General features: G+C 45.5%; 1 protein-coding gene across 5 annotated transcripts; it reads left to right on the forward strand.

Annotated features, from left to right (window-relative positions):
• The first annotated feature begins 4300 nt into the window (after positions 1-4300).
• PRSS23 (serine protease 23) lies at positions 4301-12650 on the forward strand. 5 transcript variants are annotated; one of them, XM_082775089.1, is made up of 2 exons: positions 4301-4525; positions 9329-12649. In XM_082775089.1, exon 2 carries the CDS (start codon positions 9342-9344, stop codon positions 10455-10457), a length of 1116 nt encoding a protein of 371 aa, XP_082631215.1. In that variant the 5' UTR covers positions 4301-4525; positions 9329-9341; the 3' UTR covers positions 10458-12649. The 5 variants fall into 5 exon arrangements, with proteins under 5 accessions (XP_082631215.1, XP_082631214.1, XP_082631216.1 ...); XM_082775088.1 differs by lacking the exon at positions 4301-4525 and adding an exon at positions 5025-5176 and having other exon boundaries at positions 9329-12650; XM_082775090.1 differs by lacking the exon at positions 4301-4525 and adding an exon at positions 5365-5518 and having other exon boundaries at positions 9329-12650.
• The last annotated feature ends 654 nt before the right edge of the window (positions 12651-13304 follow it).

Below are 13304 nucleotides of genomic sequence, written 5' to 3' on the forward strand. Positions count from 1 at the left end.
ATTTGAGCCAATTGTGGGTTGTCATTCTTCCTTCCAGACTCAGTGGCCTCTGAAATCACTCCATTGTCTGTGTCGGAATCTGGCACAGGCCCATAATGCCAGGTTACTTCACTTCCCTGCAGAATAAAAGATTTCTTCAACCATGAGAAATTATCTCCTGACAGTGCCATTCATTAGGGCTCCCACCTGTAGACTGTTTCATTTTCAGCTTACTCGCAAGGTGCTGAAAAGTCAGCATGTGTGTTATCACTTGACAATATAGTAGAGCTAATACCTCTTCACCTTTATGTATGTTGTCACTTTTTGCTCTTTCCCTCAACAATGGCTCACAGTAATGCTCAGATCTTGGACTTCGCTCTTTTTTAAAAAAAGCTCGTGCAGCTCAATTCTACCAGAATTCTCGATTCTTAGGATATGTACACTTAGAAAAAAATAATCTATAATTCATATTTTTTTCCTCTGTTGAACTGGAAAGCTAAAGCATTATATTTTGTTCAGAGCTGCTGCAGAGAGCTGTGCAGTAGTTCTTTTGTTTCTTTTATTTTCTTTTTTTTTTTCTTCTTAAGGCAAGCATTGAGATAGGCTAGGTGAACTGTCCTTTCTGCATTTATGGTTCAACTTATGCTCTAAAAATAATTGAGATCTAGAAGTTTTCTGGGGAGCAACTAATTGTCTTGTAATTCAATTTCAAACTAAAGGTTCTTCCCCACAAGTTTTGGCTTGAAAAAAGTTTTGCCCAGTGCCTTCTTTAAGGTTTCCTTCTCTGGAGAAGTCATGTACACACCATGCCTTGTGGCTACCATTCATCAACATGTATTGTACACAGAGCGACATTATGTCTGATAATCTCTGTAACCAAAATACTGTGGTCTATTAGCTTCAGAATCAGAGAATCACAGAATGGCTGAGGTTGGAAGGGGCATCCAGGGTCCAATCCCTCCACTCAAGCAGGAACCCATGGAGCACACTACCCAGCATTGTGTCCAGGTGGCTTTTGAATATTTCCAGGGAAGGAAACTCCATAGCCTCTCTGGGCAAACTGTGCCAGTGCTCAGTCACCCTCACTGTAAAGTTTTTCTCATGTTCAGCTGGAACTTTCTGTGGTGCAGTTTGTGCCCATTGCCTCTTGTCTTATTGCTGGGTACCACTAAGAAGAGTCTGGCTCCATCCCCTTGACGCTCTCCCTTCAGATATCTATAAGCATTGATCAGTTCCTCTGAGCCTTCTCTTTTTTCAGGCTGAAGAGGCCCAGCTCCCTCAGCCTTTCCTCACATGAGAGATGCTCCAGTCCCTTGCTCATCTTGGTGGCCCTTCACTAAACACTCTCTCCATTATGTCCATGTCTCTCTTGTACTGGGACATAGCACTCCAGGTGTGGATCATCTCCCTCAGCCTGCTGGCAATGCTCTTCCTAAGGCAGCCTTCTTGGCCACGCAGGCATGTTGCTTGCTCATGGTTAACTTGGTGTCCACCAGGACTCCCAGGTCCTTCTCTGCAGAGGTCCTTCTCTCCAGCAGGTCAGCCCCCAGCCTGTGCCAGTGCCTGGAGTTATTCCTCCCCAGGTGCAAGACCCTGTACTTGCCTCTGCTGAATTTCAAGAGGTTCTTCTTTGCCCATCTCTCTTATGTGTTCAGTATTCCACCTGAATAGCAGCACAGCACTCTGGGGTATCAGCCACTCCTCACAGTTTTGTGTCATCAGCAAAATTCCTGAGGAGGTACTCTGTCCCTTCACCCAAGTCATTAATGAATAAGTTAAAAAATATTGGACCCAGCATCAACTGTTTGGAGACACTGCTAGCTACAGACCTCCAGATAGACTCTTTACCACTGATCACAGCCCTCTGAGACCTGCCATTCAGCCACTTCTCAGTCCACCACACCATCCACTCATCCAGCTCACACTTCCTGAGCTTGCCTATAGATAGAGAGAGTGTCAAAAGCCTTGCTGAAGTCCAGTCGGACAACATCCACTGCTTACCCCTCATCTAACCAGCTAGTTGTCCAGTCTTGGAATGCAATCAGGATGGTTAAGCATGATTTCACTTTGGTGAATCCATGCTAACTACTCCTGATCACCTTCTTGCCTTCCACATGCTACAGACCAGCTCGCCACAGTGGGAGGTGCTGCCCAAACATAACACAAAAAGATGATCTTTCCCCCCGTCAGATACAGAGAGATGGCTGCCAGTCACAAGATGATAAAGACACGCAGGGAAACCATGGGAAGTGTGGTGGGATTTCTCTGACTAATTGCGGACATTTACATAGACACTTCATTTTGGAGGGTGTCCTTCTCCTTTTCCTGTGTCCTAAGTGTCCAAAAGAGGTCACGCAATTAAATCCTGACAGCGCCTCTTTCTCTTCATTGACAATGAGGGCACACAGAGTGAACACCTCAGATGTAGACCTCTACATGCAAATGTTTATGGTTTGAATGAATTGCCCAAAGACAGGTTTCTAGTCTCATTTGAGATGCCTTAGGGCACCCTACCTGACTTTCAGACATTTCTCCAGATGGGAAAGATCTGTAGGCATATATTGTACTGTGGATCTGCCAGGACATCCCAAACCCTTACACTTATGTGAGGTTAATCCCACCACAGGTATCTCAGCAGTATCTTCTCTCTGTATCTTGTCTTTGTATCTTATCTCTGCCTCCTTATCTGCTGCAAACATTTCAATCTATGTCATGCGTTCTAGAACAGTGTCTATTTGAATTTGTGTCTTGAAGTCAAGCAGTCCTACAGTCAGTCAGAACTTATTCACAGTCACTGTAAAATAATGTGGAAACCACACAAAGAAGGAAGCATTTATACTAACATTTATTCATTCTTCCCACTGATATTCTTGAAAACTGGTGTCACATAGAAAGGCTGATATAACTAAGCTGAAACAAAGAAGGGACATATAGAGAGTTTATTCAGTGGTAGATTTGGGGTTATCCAGAAATGACCGCTGGGCAATCAGTACTTTATTAGAAGAGTCTGAGTTGTCAAGAGGCCTCAGCTGGAGTGGTGACCTGCTATAGCCAGGAAGACTTGTGGGAGGAAAGCCGGGAAGTGCTCTGGAACAAACCTGGCAGTTGTGACAAAAGAAGCTGTGTGCCCATGGAATGCAAGAGCCCCCCTGAATCATGGCTGCAGTTCTGATTCCCCCCACATAACCAAACCTCACAACACTTTCACCCCCTGCAGCTGAACTAGTATTGCCAGCCCTGCTTCCCTCTGGCACCTGTTGCATTTGCGATCTGGGTTTCTGCTGGAGGTGTTTGGCTTCTACCCCTGGGCACCTCTGCCTCACGTTATAATTGTCCTCTTATCATTTATAGTTGAGAATGATTAGTCTAAGTATTAATGATTTTTGTACCGCTTACATTTTCCAGCCATCTGTTAAAACCTTTTTTTGCAGACCCAAATGGGTTTGGTGCTAGGCCCAAGTAAATGCAAATTTAAAAATTCATGCCAAATAATTTAAGGTCCCGTAACACCCCAGCTCCTCACACAGTGTCTGTGAGTGGGGCAGGGCTTTCACTGTGCTTCAAGCTTCACTGGCCCTTTGTTAGAGTAGCAGCAGGGAGAGGAGGTCAGCAGAAGGCAGCAAATAAACTGATTCTTGTGAAATTTATATTTCCTTTCTGGGGCAGTGGTGATCAGCTGGGAATTTTGGCAAAACCTTTGTGGATTATTCCCTCGGAGTTAAAACACATTGCAGGATTTTTGCCTCCTTGGCTCCAGCTTCCCTTTTCCTTGCCAGGTGTCATTATAAGGATTCAAGAAGGATGAGTAATTAAAACCCATAAAACGAGTGTGTCTGACAATTAAAGTCAAATATCTGATGAAGTAGTGGAGGTGACAGGCTGCAGGTCTGATGGACCATCCACCTCTGGGCCCTGTGATGGCAGGAGGGTCATGGAGAAGGGACCCATCACATTGGCGACCCCGAACTCCCAGCTCTGCAAACACCTTGGCACCCTTGGTGGGGATCCCACAGAGCCACCCCAAAACCTCCCACCACAGGGCCACCCCGCGGCTGAGGTGGCAGCGGCGCAGTGTTGGGACTAAAAAGAGTGAATGGAAAAAAAGGTGTTTTTTCTCACGAAACTAATAAAAACAACAGTGTAAAGACTTAAAAAGGAGGAAAAAAGAAAGTGGGGCGGCGGCCTGAGTGGGGGAGGCCTGCGTGGAGAGAGGGAGGGGCCGGGCCCCGACCTCGGCTTCTCCCGCCCGGCCGGCCGGGGACAGGGCGCCTGCGCCGGGGGCAGCGGGGCCGGGGGTCGGGGCTCGGAGCTGGGGATTTGGGGCTGAGGGGCTCGGAGCCGAGGGCTCGGGGCACGGCGGCGGCTTGGGGAGCCACCTGCGGGAGGCTCCGCTCCGCCCCGCTCCGCCCCGCTCGGAGCAGGCGGCCGGGGGAAGGCGCCCCCGAGCCCCCTCGCAGGCGGCGGCAGGGATGGGACCGGCCCCGCCGCCACCTGCCTGAGCCGCTCCCGCAGACGCCGCCGCCGCCTCCTCAGCGGGGGAGCCCCGGTAGGTCCCGCCGGGGTGCTGGGGGGACACGGGGTGCCGGTGAGGGCTGCGGGAGGGGGACTGAATTTGGAAGCCCCCCTGAACGGGAGCATGACCCGGCGCCGCAGACATAAAGGGGTAAAAGGCTGATGTGCGGCTAAGCGGCTCCAGAGGGGGAGGACAGCCCTTCCCCGGCTGCCCGCTGAGAGTTAGAGACCCCAAAGGGGGCTGCCGGCGCATCGGGGAGCATCTGGTGCGAAAGGCGCTGGTGGCAGGGCGACTTGGTGGCGATGCACGCATCGGGATGCACAGGAGGAGTTGGAAGTAGTCCTGCGAGCCCTGTGCTGGGCTTCGCATCCTTAGCTTGCTCTTGCAAGCGTGTGCGAGGGTCTCCTTGAAGCTGTAGCTGGGACAGCTCTGAGGAGTGAGGTCGGTGGAGCAACGCAGCAGGAGCCACCCCACAGCAGCAGGAGCCACCCCACAGCAGCAGCAGCCACCCCACAGCACATCGCCCAGGTGGCCAGATAGCCCCTGGCACGCGTGTCCCTGCCTGCCGTGTGCTTTGTTCAGCTGTGCCGCAACCCCTTGCGAGGAAGCGGGGAGAGACAAAAAGGAGAGGAGGGAGGGTGGAAGGAGGCAGGGAAAAATGTTTGACAGAAATTGGACCGAGAGGTAAGCAGGCAGAACACGAGCCCTCCGTGTGTGTGTGTGTGCGTGTTGCCGATGCGCGTGTCAGTGCCCACTGTTGTATGTGCTGGCAGACGCCGTTGGCCTGCCGGTATCAAAGTTTGTTTCAGGGTTTTCTGAGACGTCTCTGCTTCCAGCCCTCCGTCTGGCGGTGAGGCTCTGTAACTCTTGCACCGCCTCAGCATCGCGGGCAGGCGGGCAGAGGTTGCAGGGTAATGGCAGTAACGCTCCCGCAGTTGTTGCAGCGCGACTTGATTGCTTCTGCTGTGCTTTAACAAGTTCTGCGACTAGGAAAAGCAGCTGAGGTGCTTTGGCACGGTGGTAACGGTAATTTGGTTCACCTCTATAGTTCGGTTTGAGGCAAGTTTTTCTCTCTCGTGCTCTCTTCCTTTTTCTTTCTCTTTTGCAGTGTTAATCATTCTGGCTTCCAGTGCTGTGGAAAAACTTTGTTCATTTCAAAATGTAACAGAGACTGTTCCGTTCATGGGCTTTCATACTGTACATCCCAGGATTTATTGCTATTTAACCATCTATTACAAGAACCACCCTCGAAGCAGTGAACTCTTCCAGAAAAATTACTTGCTTATAAGAAAATGATTCGTGTCCATTCTGAACAAGGCAGCTCTCTTTCACCAACATCTATCTCAAGGCATGAATACCCATAGCAGGCAGGGAAATGTGTCTGCAAAGTGTTTTAGTGGTGTGGGGAGCCCCAGGGTAGCTGTCAGTGTTTCCATTCTCTAAACAATTTTAATTCCATTAGCAAGTGTGATTATGTACAAACCGCTTTCTAGGGGGTTCCTATGCTGGATATCAGAGTAGGGCTTTGTACTGAGTCAAAGGGTGGATTGAGTTTATGACACAGTTTAAATAGAAACAGAAGAGCAGTACTACAGTAGAACAGCGCGTCGTAATTCATTCACTATCGTTTTGTGATAGCTGTTCAGGGAAGTGCTTGCTTCTTACCAGTTTGCTCTGTCTGAGAACATCTCTCAGAGTCACCCACAAGTAAGTAGCTGAGCAGAGTGTGTTTGTTAACATTGTTGCGGTTGCATTGTTATTTTTTTGTTTGTTTGTATATGCTTTATTTTAAACAAAAAGGAAAAAAGAGAAGAGGCTATCCGGTAGGTTTCTCTTTAAGTTTGCACTGTTTTTTTAATTCCTTCATTCTTTTGCTTAACCACTTATTTTTAAAGAGGGAGGATCTACACAGCAAGACGTTCTGTGCACTAATTTGGCATCTTGTTAAAAAATAAGACATTTTCTCTATTGCAACTGACAGCTGATTTATTACCAGTTATGTCTCCAGATGAGACATAATTACAAAGACATCTGTAGATACCTTGGTTTGTGAGCATCTGTGGTCAGGTGTAAACTTATGACTGTGTTTTATTGCAGTTAGGTTTTAATAACCTTTGAAATAATAGCAAAGTTCTGTAGCAGATGAAAAGGCTGCTTTATCCCGTGTATCTGCGATGCGATTACCGCACAGAAGCTGCGGGGAGGGTGTGGGAAGGCCTGCCTAGGGACATGAAGTGGAATACGTACCGCTTTGACAGAGCACGGTGTAGATACAGATACGGTCTTTCTGAAGCCTTTTTTCAGGACAGAGTGGAGTCGCAGCTCTTGCCGTGGTCTCTTCATCGGGCGGCTGCCCTCTGCTGTCTAAAACTGCCTTTCCAGCGTTGGTGCTGCTGTGGAGGGGATGGTAGGGAGGTGAGGGAGGGCAGGTTGCCGGGAGAGGCAATTTCCCAGCTCCGCTGATGCTCTCGTTGGAAGCAGAGGAGCTGTTGGGCATGCTGTCCCTTCATCGGGTCGCCGTGCTGACAGGCACTGGGGATTCTTGGTGCTCGTGCAAATAACAACTGACAAGATGCTTCCAGTTATCCCCTGACAGCTAAATAAATCAGCTGAAGGCCGGCATCGACTCAGTTAGCACAAATGGTTTTTACATCCAAGAAGTGGCACGAGTGGTGCAATTTAAGTAGAGATTCCATCTATCAAAAAAGCTTCAGATGTCATTTATGGGAATTACTTTGGTGTGAAGCAGATGACAGCAGGCTTCATATAAATATGCGCTCCTAATAATGAGATCTGCTACCTGATGCACTGCCTAAGTGTGATTTAGTCTTTCTCAGCAACAGTAAGCGCTCCTGTGTCACTCCTCATTGTCACCAGTGAGGACAGTTAACAGTTGACTGATGCTAGTGTATATCACCATTGTGAGGATACAGCATTCATCACTGTTACCTTCTTTTTGTGTATTTTCCTAATTGCTCTTTTACAACAGATACATCTGATATACAGCAAGTGTTTCTTGTTACATGAATCAGAGACGATCTGATTTGATAGCTTGCAAAACACAGCCAGCACCCAGTATTAATCTCTGCCATAGATAGAGCCAGAGGAGCTGCTGGTTTTCCTTGAATAAATAAGCAAGTATTTTCTGATTTTGTGGCATTTAAGATTATGCATGTCTGATTTATGTTTAAAATGGCCTGAATTTTCTGGCATGATTTGCCTGTTAGGTATTAAATAACTCATTCTATAGAAATCATAGAATGGCTTGGGTTGGAAGGGACCTTAAAGATCATCTAGTTCCATGTGTAGAGCTTAGAGCTTAGTTGTTCCAGAAGAAAATATATCCCTTTAAAGACATCCTATTTGTTATTTAAAAAATTATCAACGGAATGACTGGTTGCTTCTGACAGAGTCAGTACCTGCCTCTGTGGTTATCAGTAGCATCAGCTCTGTTCATCTATGTCTGGTTTTTGGAATCAAAATGTTTTGATTTCCTCTCATGAGTCAATTGATATCTTGAACATTGTGTGCTTTAATTATAGCCTCCATTCCCAAAGAGGACGCTACCAACAAAGAAGGGATCCAGGCCTAATATTTGAGTTGGACACCTTCAGACTTCCTCAGTTTGCAGTGTTCGAAGTCTTTTTCAGCAAGGCTTAGGAATGGCGTGTGAGCAGCATTGGAGAGAAGGATTTTTCTTTTTTATTCTTAGATAGCTGTGGTCATCTCCTGCATGGTTTGCTTTGATTTGCTTGGTTGAGGTATTTCAGGAATGATCTTGCAGTTGTGATCAGCGTAACCTCAGCAGGGTTTAAATATGTGTAAGCTCAACATAATTGTGAAGTTTTGTTTGAATAATCCTTGTATGAGGGAGATCCTGCCTGCCTTCTTGCCCAGGGCACAGTGCCTCCTGCAGCGATTCAGCTGTATGGCTAATTTTCAAGTAAACTAAAGTTACACATTTTCTTGACACAATACTAGTGCACGCTGTTCTCTGCAGTCTGAGGCACTCTGCCTGGGGTTCATAAACACATTTACAGCCCCATTTGCCTCCCCGTGCTCAGAGGGGGTTGGTTTGCATTTCTAATTAATTAAGTTTATGAAGGAATAAGTCAGTATGTTAACTGAAAATTCCCTCAGGAGCTGTAAGCTTGCTTCATTAGCTGACTGTGTAATCACGATTGGCCTTTCTCATGTAAGCTTAGGGGAGGGCGAATGCTATGTGGAGCAGAAACCTTCCTCTGGTGTGAGCTGCAAGGAGAAGCAAGTCTCCTGTGCGATCACGTTGTGCCAGCCTGTTCTGTTAGGGTTATCTTTTTCCTCCTGCCTTTTCCTACCATTAGCATGATGTTTCTGGCTAAGACAGCAAACTGAGGTGTTTGAAGGGACCCCTCTCAGTGATGTCAGAGGGTAGGTGGGAGCTTTCAGAGAATTCTACTGCAGCTGGATTACAGCATTCTCTAAAGGCATTTATTCTTTGCAGGAGTTACGGTATCTGGGTGCAGGAATTTATGCATAATGTGAGTTTTCTAGACACGGAGTAAAGACAAATACCGTAACTTGTCACTGATGGTAACTGGGACTTGGTGGCTCAGCACACCTGGAGGTTAAATATCCTGGGTTTCATGTGTTAACCTGGGACTTTTGCTTCAAGATACAGGCTGAGGCATTAGTTTAATGCTAAGAAGCCTGAAGAACTTAATGCTATTTTGCTCTGCTCAAATTGCTTGATTTTGACCAAGTATCATAGTTGCTTAACAAACCATAGCTTAGCAAAGCAAATTGATCTTGCAACAAGTTTGGGTGAGTAACTGGACTTTCTTTTGCTTTCCACAGACCAGCATTCAGAATGGCAGGCTTGTCCACGTTAATCCTCCTTTTGTGTGCTGCTAAAGATGTGATGCCCTCCAGTCCTCACTGGAAGCCAACATGGCCTTCTTACAGAGTTCCAGTCATCCTGCCACAATCTACCCTCAACTTGGACAAGCCACAGTTTGATGCTGAAGCCAGACTGGATGTGGTATCTCCCTGCGGCCCAGCCTGCCACAAAAGTTCTCCGCTGCCAACTTACGAAGAAGTGAAGAACTACCTGTCCTATGAAACCTTGTACGCTAACGGTAGCCTCACTGAAACCGAAGTGGGCATATACATTCTAAGCAGCAGTGATGGGTCTCAAGGCAAATCTCGAACTAAGAGGCAGATCTATGGCTATGACAGCAGGTTTAGCATTTTTGGGAAGGACTTCTTGTTGAATTACCCGTTCTCCACGTCAGTGAAGCTATCCACAGGTTGCACAGGGACACTGGTGGCTGAGAAGCATGTTCTTACTGCCGCTCACTGTATCCATGATGGCAAGAGTTATGTCAAAGGAGCTCAGAAACTGCGGGTGGGCTTCCTGAAGCCAAAACTGAAAGATGGCAGCAAAGGGGCCAATATCACCAACTCAGCAATGCCTGAAAAAATGAAATTCCAGTGGATCCGAGTGAAACGGACACACGTCCCCAAAGGATGGATCAAAGGCAACGCCAATGATATTGGCATGGATTATGACTATGCCCTGCTGGAGCTCAAGAAGCCTCATAAAAGAAAGTTTATGAAGATAGGTGTGAGCCCACCAGCAAGACACTTGCCTGGAGGGAGGATTCACTTCTCTGGCTACGACAACGATCGTCCAGGAAATCTGGTGTACCGTTTCTGTGATGTCAAAGATGAAACGTATGACCTGTTGTACCAGCAGTGTGATGCCCAGCCAGGTGCGAGTGGATCTGGGGTGTACGTGAGGATGTGGAAGAGGCAGAATCACAAATGGGAACGTAAAATTATTGGAATATTTTCAGGCCATCAGTGGGTGGACATGAATGGCACCCCACAGGATTTCAATGTAGCTGTTCGCATCACACCCCTCAAATACGCACAGATCTGTTACTGGATCAAAGGCAACTACCTTGACTGCAGGGAAGGATAAAGACAATGAAACTCCATGAAAGCACTTAATGACTGGTTTTAATTACTCATATGAGGAGAGGCTAGACTTCTGCTGCAAACGTGTGTGATACATTCTTGTAACATCAGGATGTGAGATGTAGCTTTTTGAGCAAGCCACCTTGTTCTCAGGACTGGGGCTATGTGGTGCTGTCATTACAACTAGAAACTTGCTGTCATTACAACTAGAAACTGGGGTTAAAGGAACATCATCTGGGAGGGGAAGGAGCAGGTGGACTTGCTGAATTTGCAGCTGAGCAACTGAAGATTAATGAGGGGCGGATCAGTAAACAGTACAAAATCAGAACCGTCTCCAAAGAATCCTATAAAAGGGACGCTGTTGACTATCTCATGCCTATGATGTTTGTTTTAATAAATCCTAGGATTAGTAGAAATGCTTTGATCTGAACTTTTAAAAGAAAATATTTCTATGCTGTTGGGGGCTGAAGAGGGGCATTTAATAGTGTTTGCAACCCAAACATTACAGCTTTGTGTTCCTGCATGAGAAAGGGAGTGTGAAAAGGGCAAGGCATGCGCTGTGGGAGATGAATGCCACACAAATAGCGTGAAGGGTAAATAACTGCATAACACTTCTAACCTTCTTTCAGCCTGAGTGATCTGAGACTTTATTAGTAACATAGTTAAGAAAAATGCTTTTTAAGCAAACAGACCTTGATGTTGCAAGGACTTAACTGTGAAGATGATGTTGGTCACATGAGCAGTGCCATTGCATCCTGCTTTGGGAAACATAGATCACACATGGGCTTAAATCTTTTTAGCAGCTGGGGCACAGCCTCATACCTATCAGGATCCCTACAAATATTCTATTATAGAAAGCATATGGGGATGGAGGTTTGTCCTCTGTTATGTCCTGCATAGATTATTTTTTTTTAAGGAAAATTTAATGTCAGCAACTGAGACATTTCATAGGGGAAGCCTGTCTTGCTCTTGATGATGATCTGAATTGCTGACTGTAAAGCAGGCAAAGGGTAGAGCAGGACAAGGGTTTTACTGAATTTTCCACGCTCTCTGTTGACAATCCATGCTGTCTACCTAAACATAAATGAAGTAGAAGAACCCTAGATTTATAAGTGTCTCTCTATCATATCCCTTTCACAGCATAATTTGTACAGCACTTTGACTTCCTTTTCTTGTGTTGTTTGAGGCAGGGACCACCTTCCCTGTCAAATTTTTCAGTTACAAATAGTTCTTGGCAAGTGCACAGTTCAGTAATTCTGCTGAAACAGAGCCAAATTGCAGGATGTAATCTGAGTTACTAGGAAGTGATGCTCTGCTGTCTTTTATAGACATCAACAACTTATATTTTTACTACAGCGGAATTGTAGTTTAAAACAAGAAGTGCCTTGTATAAGTAACATCAATCCAGCCAAACACTTGTAGCTTAGCAAACAGCATTGGGAAGTCAGCGTGGTCTGTACAAACGGTGTTCTCAGGTGGATCATGCCACTGTATTACAGTAACATAGTTAAGTACATGCTGCCATGACAATATTATTTTCTTAAATAGGAGAATAGACACTGGCTCCAGTTCCTCTTCCATCCATCTCTCACTGTCTCCTGAAGCTTACCAAGTTGCCCCTGGCTCTTGGTGTTATGGGGCAAAGGCAAGGCCCTGGTGTGAAATGACAGAGCTGGAAGGAGTGAGTCTGAGCAGGGCTTCCCTATGCTATACAAGGAAAATGTTAATTCAGCTAAGCCTTTCTTTCACTCTACTAATTACTGTGGCATTTGTAAACATATGCCTGATGGTGCTTTATCTTTGTGATGGCTTTGGCTCTAGTTCTGAAAGCCATTTGTGCTAGAGCTGCCTATGATTATTATTTTTATAGGTGCAGCATATGAAAACATGGACCCTCACGGGTTTTTGGTGCACTCAGATACAAGCAGCTACTAATGCTTTGACGTATGAATAATCACCACATGTATCTGATGGTCTTTTTCTGCCTTTTTAATTTCCTTTACTCTATGACTGTTGTCTGGAGCACTTTTGTTTGAATGTATCACAGTGAATAAAGAAAGTTATGGAATTTCAATGCAGATATTCTTGTATTTGTACTATACTTGGGTTACACTTTCAATCTTATTGCACAGTTACTTATTTGTAAAGGCATTCAAATGCAGAAAAGATACATTAACATACTAAATGCTGCTTGTTTTCCTTCATTTTTTTTTCTTTCCAACTCTTATGCACATATATATATATATATATATATATTTCAGTGGGATTAATTACTGTTTTTTTGGACAGTAGAAGTCAATCTTAGCTTTTGTATGATTGTTGTAGTTCCAAAGCCAGTCATGAGTGCAGATTAATAGGTTATTTTCAGCTTTAACTAGACTAAAGTGTCACATTGCTTTTATTAAATTTAGGGCCAATAAACCGTAGACAAATTTGAACTACTCAGTATAAAGACATAAGTCAGGTCCATCTTTCTCTTTCAGTTGATGCAGTAAGAAAAAAGTTCCTGCGAAGCCAACAATGAGACCGACAGTTTTTAGGGGAGCACTGGAGTGCAGAAGTGTTCTACTGGATTTGGGAACTGCTGCCCATGAAATTTCCTGATATCTGGATGTGGGCTTGAGAAAATAAAACCTGGTTTAGTGTAGGTATTTCCCATTCACTAGGCCTATGTTCTCAAATACTTTCTCAGACTATAGGCTGAGATCTTTTATTCTCTCAAGATGATGGGAAGAGTGGAGTTGTGATTTAAACTGTAAGGAAGATAGTCATGCAGCCAAAATAATTCATCAAGGAAACACATGTAAATAAATTATATACAAGCATGACACTAGAAATTTCATTGTCCAGC

The sequence above is a fragment of the Aythya marila genome (assembly GCF_965140915.1).
Source record: "Aythya marila genome assembly, chromosome: 1".
NCBI classification, from domain to species: domain Eukaryota; kingdom Metazoa; phylum Chordata; class Aves; order Anseriformes; family Anatidae; genus Aythya; species Aythya marila.